This window comes from Cynocephalus volans, chromosome 10 (assembly GCF_027409185.1).
Source record: "Cynocephalus volans isolate mCynVol1 chromosome 10, mCynVol1.pri, whole genome shotgun sequence".
Classification (NCBI taxonomy): domain Eukaryota; kingdom Metazoa; phylum Chordata; class Mammalia; order Dermoptera; family Cynocephalidae; genus Cynocephalus; species Cynocephalus volans.
In genome coordinates this window covers 34,338,979-34,347,734 of record NC_084469.1, presented here as the reverse complement: position 1 = coordinate 34,347,734, position 8,756 = coordinate 34,338,979, and the positions used below count along the sequence as shown (strand labels likewise).

Sequence of the window (8,756 nt, the reverse complement as noted above, 5' to 3'; positions counted from 1 at the left end):
CCCTATGATGTTCGAACAATGACAAAATCACCTAATGACGTATTTTTTAGAACATATCCCCATTGTTAAGAGACACATGACTTTACTGTAATTCACAATGAGGTCCCACGTAATCAGGGCCATTGACAGCCTGCTAGATGGGACCCTTATTGAACGCAGGGATGGACAGCTCCTCAAAGAGCAACATATCCCTTTCCTCCGAGAGTTCCTGCCCTACTATTTGCCAGAGGTCACTACCCCTAACCCTCTTCTATTAGCATTTCTTAGGCCTTACCATAATTCTGCTATGCAGAAGTGGGGTGCTTCCCCAGTGGACCATGCTCTAGCTTTCCAAGCTGCTAGAATGTTCAGTGTTTCTCAACCTTGACACCATTGACATTTTGGGCTGAGAGATTCTTTGTTATTGGCGGAGGTGTGGGGTGCTGACCTGTTTATTTAGTGGCATCCCTGGCCTCTACCCGCTAGAGGTCAGTAGTACCCTTTATGTCCCCTCACCCCATCCTGAGCCAAACAAAAATGTCTCTAAACATTGCTAAATATCCCCTGCGGGACAAAATCACCACCAGTTGAGAACCACTATCCTACATCCTACACACAGAAGCTAGAAGGATATTTTTAAAATGTAACTTGCATCGTATCACTCCCATGCTGAAAACGCTCCATTGTTTTCCAATTGACTTTAGAATAAAATCCAAGCTCCTTACTGTGGTTTACAAAACCCTCTATTAACTGGCCCTTGTCTACTTTTAACCTCCTCTCTTCCATTCCACACTCTCCCTCACTTACTAAGTTCCAGCCACACTGGTCTTTCTGTTCCTTGATCATTCAAAGCTTTTCCCCATCCGCCCTTTGTACTTGCTGTTCCTTCTGCCTGGAATGCACTCTCCCCAGATCTTTGCATGGCTCACTGCTCACCCACAGATATCTCAGATCAAATGTTACCAAATCAGGAAGGTCTTCTCTAACCACCTTATCTAAAGAATCTTCTTAGCTCCATTCTCTATCACGTTACCCATTTATTTCCTTCATATTGCTAATCACAATAGAAAATTGTCTTGTTTTGTCATGTGTTGTATGCCTCTTCACCAGAGGGAATTTGTCTGCCTTTTTCACTGCTATAGCCTAAGTGCTCAGAATAGTGCTTTCCACAGAGTAGGTACTCAATAATCTCCTCCTCTACCTTCCTCAAACCTCAGGTTAGGTTTCAATGACCTCCTCTTACTTTCTCTTCTAAGATTATTTTTGGTTGTTGGCGGGTTTGCCTTCATTTTTAATTACATCTGACCTACGTTAAAAAGTGGGTGGGTGGGGGTACCACGTACAAAGGCTTAGCATAAAGAAAATAACTGATTATTTTGCAACATAAATGCCAATTAATAATTTATGAAAGTCTATTTCATGCCCTTCAGGTTTTTGGCAAGCATATAATCATTCCATGGGTCATGATTTCAGTTCGGTCTCTGTTCCTTTTTCAAGTGGTGAAAATCTTTCAGGGGCTATGGATCCAAAACTCACCTGACTCAGAGGCTCAAACAGCGTCACTGTCCATCAGCCCAATTTATACTGTCCCACGGGCCTGAAAACCTTCTGTGCCTGCTTCAAGTTAAAATAGTTCACTGGGTCAAAAACAGGATGGTCCAGGGTGCAGCATGGTCAATAAATGTTGGCTGAGTCCAGAAACCGCAGCTTGGCTATTTCTCACATTGATTTCTGGGCTGCTTCCATGAAATCAAAGGTGACTAGCCGGCCTGGCAGCTGGCTCGCTGGCAACTGGGGGCAGCTCCATCTTGGCTGAAGGCCATGGCCCTTTCGCGCAGCCTTCGTAAAGCATTTCAGCGGGCCATTTTCACGTTCTGGCGAGCTGCCAGCTTGTCCCGCCGGGCCGGGCTCTCCACGCGGTGCAGAGACGTCTCCATCTGCAGGGACGAGGCCCGGAGGTGGCGGGAGGACGTTTCCGTGCGCTGCGAGGAGGTTTCCACGTGCTGGGAGGACACCTCGAGGACGTGGGGGAGCCGCTTCCCAGAGGGGGAAAGGGAGGGCCCCTTGCCGAGGCGCTGGGAGGTCTCCACCTGCCGGGAAGACGTTCGCACCTGCCGAGAGGATGTCTCTATGTGGTGGGACGAGGACTCCACGCGGACCGTGGAAGTCTCCTTATAGTGGGTGGTTTTCACCTGGGGCGAAGAGGGCTTTCCCCCAAGGGGTGAGGCCATCCTGCGGCTGTAAAAGGGTCAATGAGGTCTCGGGAAGCCTCACAACCCAACGGTCACCCTCAGTGTGACGCCTCGGGGTTACGTCACAGGGTAAGAAATGACGTCACCACGGGCACAAGGGCGGGAAAACTAGGATGCTGTCACAGGCGAGTACCACGACACGATGACGTGGCCGCACTATGGTCCTGTGGGGGCTGAAATGAAATGTCCCTTCAAAAGCCTGGGCCCCTGCCCAGTAGGCGCACCCTCGGCTCCGGCACCGCCCTCTCGCCGTTTGGGAGTCTGCGCGGGTGGAGCGGAGCAGGCCGGGGCAGGCCAGAGATGGGCGGAGCCGCCCGCCTAGGAGCGAGGTTGGGCCCGCCCTCGTATCCCACACTGCGTCGGGGCCGGAAGGGGGAGCCGCGGCTTCCGGAACCTCTGTAGGGCTTCTGGTTCTGTGGTGTCTTCGCTGGTTATGGCCGCTGCCGTCGCTATGGAGACAGGTAAGTAGCTCTGAGTCTCCAGTCTTTGCAGATACGTTTGTCCTCGGCCCAGACCCCTTCTTCCGCTTCCCCGGAACTTCTTTTCAGGCCTAACTCTCGGCAGGATAAGAGTTCGGGCCGGGAGAGGAGGGAGCTCTTGTAGCTTCTGGGGAGACGAAGGTAGTTTTGTATTTTTTTCAGAATTTGGTTGGTTGGTTCGCACATCTTTTCTCCTCTCGTGCCCTTCAAACACCGATCCCAGGGGCTCCCTGGCGTGGGTGAGACTAAGGGAGAAGACTTGGATCTTAAACCGTCTCCTCCTTGATTGGTTTTCTCCTTCTCCCAGGAGCTCGCCTAAGTTTGATGTCCTTGACAGACTTGTGTATCATTCTGCCACTGGTGCTTCTCACATGTGTAGACACTCCGTGATCTCTCACGCTCTCCGTAATCTGTTTTCAGCTTGCTTTCTGAACTTTTCCCTGATTAGCAACTAGCTTTTGCCTAATTTAATCACGTTAACAATTATTATAATGTATTATTAAAATAGGGGAAGCCGCAGTTATTACAACCTACCCAGTGGTCACTGTTCAAATCCCTACATTGTGGTCCACAAATGGTAGGTATCCTGGCCCGTTTGTGTTTGTTTTCTTTGGTGATTTCTCTTTAGCTTTAGAGAAGCTCCTTACTTATTCCTTTTGATCAGGACTCTGCTTTTCTTAGGATTCTAGGGAAAGTTTGTCTCCTCCCACGCTCAGTTTAGAAAGACCATCACATGCCTTTCTTTATACAGAAGTATATCTCAGCATTAGTCAGGTTACATTACTGCTGTTGCCTTTTTACAATCAGTATTATATACAGCGAGCTTTATTTTGGATGATTTTTGCTGTCTTCTCTCCTAGATGATGCTGGAAATCGAGTTCGGTTTCAGCTGGAGTTGGAATTTGTGCAGTGTTTAGCCAATCCAAATTACCTTAATTGTAAGTTGTTGAGCACCTTATTAAATTGAATAGCTGTTAATGATTTCTGACAGGAGAGTTGCAATTCGCAATGGTATCTGCTTTTGTACATTCTCAATTGAATGGAATCGCATTTATGCTGGTATATAAGTATAATTGAGCAAACTGGGACTTGTGTTTTAAATTGAGTTTGTGTTGGTGGTGGGGATGTTATGTAAATAAATTGTTTATATTAGAGGTCAGAAATCAATAGTCCATAGATTGGTTTGACCTACAGATTTTTTTTTTTTTTATGCCTTTCAGTTCTTGCCCAAAGAGGTTACTTCAAAGACAAAGCTTTTGTTAATTATCTTAAGTACTTGCTTTACTGGAAAGAACCAGAGTATGCCAAGTATCTAAAGTAAGTTTAATTTTTATAATCCTAATTATGTGTATACTTTATTTTAATCCAAAACACTGATATTTAACAGATTCTTAGTTTCACTTTGGAAAAAATATATTCTGAAACTCTCCCATTCTTTTAGTTCTCACTACCTTAATACAACACACTTTCATCTCTAACTTGGAGTACTACAGTAATCTACTCACTGGTTATCTCTGCTTCCACTCTTACCTTTCTCCCCCTGCACATGCCCCCCCGCCCCCCCAACCAAACAGCAAAATAACTTTCTACACAGACCCCCAATTTGATCTCTTAAAAATGTAAATCAGAACATGTCACTTTCTTGCTTAGAGCTGTCATTGGCTTTCCATTCCATGTTACTCTGTCATGGTCAGCTGATTCAATTGTTAGTCAGATGTTAGAAAGTTCTTCCTTATATTCCCTGGATTAACCCAGAACCAGTCCATGCTCTCTTTAGGACAACAGCCCTTCAGATATTTAAATTCAAGAGAGGTTGCAAATGAACCTTTGTTGGGTGTTTTCATTCAGTCTGCACAAGGTTTTAGTTTTTATTTAAATAGTTGCCAACATTTAAAGACTGGAAAGTTTTATATAACAATCCAGATTTCTAGCTACTCTTTAATATCTAGAAGATCTGGTAACTCCAGGTCTTCATTCTCCCAGGTCAACAGCTGTCTGGGACTGAAAGCCTCTTCTAGACACTTTCTACCACTTGGCCTACTTCAGGGATAGCCAGTAGGTGCATCCATATGTTTCTCTTACATCTGTTTTCCTCAACTACTTTGAGCCATTTCTTAGGTGCCGTGCCTTCCAGACTTCTTGAGTTCAGGTGCCCTCCTTTGTATATTTGGCAGTTGTACCATATCCAGTGTAGTCAATAAACTAAACACAGGCCCGCAGATGTGGTCAGAGTATGTTGAACCAAATGGCATTTCTTAGGCTGGCTGGTTAGCTCAGTTGGTTTGAGCGGAGCCTTTTAACACCAAGGTCACAGGTTTAGATCCCCGTCCCAGACAGCAGCCAAAAAAAAGTGTTACCCAAATGGCATTTCTTTTCTTCATGTGGACTTCATTACACTTCTTCATTACACCTTTATTAATTCAACTTAAGTTGACATTACTTTTTGGTGGGGAGAGAAGGGGATCACATTGTTGACTTGCTGGGAGCTTTAATTCAATTAAAATCCTTCAGTTCTTATTTTCTCAGTGCTGTTGAGTTAATCATTCATATTGTATCTTATTTTTAAAAAATCTAAATGTAGATCATTCCTTTTACCTTCTGTTTCATCTTATTGAATTGTAGCTTATCAGAGAATATCGTAGACCATCAGAGAATATTTATAATTCCTTATTCTGTCATCTTATGTATTCTGAGCATTGTCTTCTACAAGTTCAATATGATAAATGATCACTGTGTACCTAAATTCCAGTTATTGACTGAATGCTACTTGAGACCATTCTCTTGATTGTCATATTAATTTATTTTATGAATGAAGAAACTGAAGCTTAGAGAGGTTGACCTTGTTCAAGGCTACCCAACCTAGTACTCAGAACCAGGTCTTTTAAATTACTGATGCTGTCTTGAAAAAGAATTAGCCAGGGTAGGTGTGAATAGAGCATTCTAGGCTAAACTACCAACAGTTGCAGGCACTTATGTATTTTTGGAATGTAGATAGCAAACCTGTAATATCGAGGACAGCATGGTATCGAACCTTGCTATTCAATGTGGTCTTGAGACCAGTAGCATCGGTATCATTTGGGAGTTTGTTAGAAATGCAGAACTCAGGCCTCGTACCACACCTAATGAATCAGAATCTGCATTTTAAGAAGTGATTCGTATGCACATTAAAATTTAAGAAACACTGCTTTAGTGTACTGTTTCCGAAACTTTCGTTATTTGCATAGCACTGTACAATTTTGGCTGTGTTTACTGCATATAATGATGTAATGTATTTTAGTTGTCTCATTTAAATTTTATGTCTTTTCAGTTTGACGTAATTTCACTTACAAAGTAGCTGGAAGAATAGTAAAAAGAATTCCTGTATATTCTTCATGTAGATATTCTAAATGATAACATTTTATATAACCACAGTCCAGTAATCAAAATCTGAACATTAGTATTATTATCTAATCTACGGACCTCATTTAAATTTTGCCCATTGTCCCGCTGGCGTCCTGGATGTAGTACGGTATCCAGTCTAGGCTTATATGCTGCATTTTGTTGTCATGTTTTATTAGTTTCCTATAACCTGATTTCCTTGGTCTTTTTTTTTTTTTCCCCATGACCGTGACATGGAAGTGATGTATCCTTCATGGTGTATCTTAGTAGGAGTCACATGAAGTCTGTTTGTCCCACTACTGGTGATGTTAATTTTGATCACTTTGTTGAGGTGGTGCCTTCCAGGTTTCTCCATATCAATTTGCTATTTTTCCTTGTTTATTTAATAAGTATCTTATGGGGAAATACTTTGAGACTATGTAAATATCTTGTTACATACACTTTTGCTGCTAATTTTAGCATCTATTGAAGATACTTGCCTGAAACAGTTTTTACTGTGGTGATTTTCTAATTCCATCATTCTACATTTATTATTTGGAATTCTATTGTAAGGAAGAACATTCCCTTGTTTTCTACTTATTTATTCATTAAACAAATTTATATCAGTGTGGACTTTTGGATTCTTATTTTTATCCTGTGGATTAAAATTATGTATTTTCTTCATTTAATTATTCTAGATTTGGCCATTGGGAATGCCTTCAAATTGGCTCCTGAGTACTTTTGATATATCCCCATGAATTTTTAGCACATTTTTTTTTCCTGGTACAACATAGTGTTTTAGGCTTTTCTCGTACTTTCCATGTCCTAGCTCTGGAATCAGCTATTTCTCCAAGGAACCCTGGAAAATGCTATTTGAAAACCATGATCTGGGCAGTAAGTGTGCTGACTGGTACCATAGTGTCATTGCTTCTGGGCCCTCTCAGCACACAAGGCTTGGAACTTGTATGTATGTATGTGTATACATACACACATGCATATCTATGTCTATTTCTATGTCTGTCTGTAGATATATTAAAAGGTATAAGTACATACTGATGTTTTTACTTCCAACTAAGTAAGAGTTCATTCTAGTCTTCCCCGTTATCTGTCACTCCTTCCAGTAGCCAGAAATTTGGCTCTCTTTATCCACAGTATACTTATTTATTTGCTCAGTCCTAGAGTATACATAAAATCATTTCAGAATTGCTGTATTCTTGTGGAAAACTTAGAGTACAATATTTGTGCATAGTTCTTTTTGAAATTTACTTTTAAATAAAAGTTGTCTTTATCACTATTGATAGAAAACCAATAGCTATCAATTAAATACATAATTACTAAAAAAAAGTTCAGGTTCCTCACCTTGGAAACCACTAGAATAGAATGGCATGATTTGTACCCAAATTTTAACTCTGCTTACCAGTAACTGTGTTGTGTGGTTTTGGGCAAGTTATTTAATCTTTCTGAATTTAAATTTTCTCCTTTTGAAAATTTTGCTTAATACTGACTTGATGACTAGCTTTTTTGCATAAGCAGGGGAAAAAACCTATACTACCAAAGTGTGCTAAGTTAATGTTACAGAAATGGTAGGCTACAAGATCATTTTTAAGAGAGTAACTGAACTAGAACTTGGCATTATTGACTTAAATTATGTTGATCATTAACTTATAAACTTAAACCCAGGTACCCTCAGTGTTTACACATGTTAGAACTGCTCCAATATGAACACTTCCGAAAGGAGCTGGTGAATGCTCAGTGTGCGAAATTTATTGACGAACAGCAAATTCTACACTGGCAACACTATTCCCGGAAGCGGATGCGCCTTCAACAAGCTCTGGCAGAGCAGCAACAGCAAAATAACACTTCAGGAAAATGAAAAGCGGGATACAGACCAGGCTCTTTAAGACATATATATAATGTATTTCTTTTGTACAGTGAAGACAAAAAAAAGACTTTTCCTACCTAACCTTATTGTGGTAGCATCTAGAACGTTTAGTGTGCTTCTTATCCAACTAACTTTTTATTGTTAATAGATTATTTCTCTTAAACCAGAATTGTTTCCCTGTGGATTTGTATGTTTTTATTAGCATTTAACATAACCAACTGAATAAGAATGGAAAAGTTAGGTGCTTTAGACCAGTTTAAGGAGGCAGTGGGAATGGTTTAGGGGAGGGCCACCAAATATACTAAACTCTAGGCCTAGCTCTGTTTCTGACATATAGCAGTGCCTTGGGAAAGTCCATCTCCTGGAATCTTACTGTCTCTCAGATCAGCTGTTCTACCCCTGTTATCTACAGAATGAGAGAAGTGGAGTCACTGGCCTCTTTAAGTCACAGAGCAGGAACTGCACAAAGTTCTTAAATCCTACGTGAGAGGGCATACCTGTATCACCACTTGCTTTACAAGATAGCTTTAAGAAAGAATCACTGGTATGTCACTGATGTAATGATGGCAGGAAGAAGACTGGTGGTTAACCACTAATTGGACTCTTGACCTTAGAGTAGAACAAAGATGAGGAGCCTCAAATACTTGTGCTCATTTGGGAATGTTAACATTTATTTGGCAGGTACCATAAACCAGGTGCTAGTTAAGTGCTTCTTTGCATTCTCATTTATTCTCAGAACAATCCTTGTTTATAAAAGCAGAAATTGAGGTTTAGACAAGTAAAGTAACTTGCCTGTGGTCACATAGC

General features: G+C 41.4%; 2 protein-coding genes across 2 annotated transcripts; one reads left to right on the top strand and one right to left on the bottom strand.

Moving 5' to 3' along the window:
• Nucleotides 1–1,785: 1,785 nt before the first annotated feature.
• Nucleotides 1,786–2,349, bottom strand: C10H17orf100 (chromosome 10 C17orf100 homolog). The gene has a single exon (XM_063109124.1). The coding sequence runs from the start codon at nucleotides 2,208–2,210 to the stop codon at nucleotides 1,833–1,835; it is 378 nt and encodes a 125-aa protein (XP_062965194.1). The 5' UTR covers nucleotides 2,211–2,349; the 3' UTR covers nucleotides 1,786–1,832.
• A 257-nt stretch (nucleotides 2,350–2,606) lies between these two features.
• On the top strand, nucleotides 2,607–8,071 carry MED31 (mediator complex subunit 31). The gene is made up of 4 exons (XM_063113003.1): nucleotides 2,607–2,692; nucleotides 3,571–3,648; nucleotides 3,931–4,027; nucleotides 7,748–8,071. Exons 1-4 carry the CDS (start codon nucleotides 2,665–2,667, stop codon nucleotides 7,938–7,940), a joined length of 396 nt encoding a protein of 131 aa, XP_062969073.1. The 5' UTR covers nucleotides 2,607–2,664; the 3' UTR covers nucleotides 7,941–8,071.
• Nucleotides 8,072–8,756: the final 685 nt, after the last annotated feature.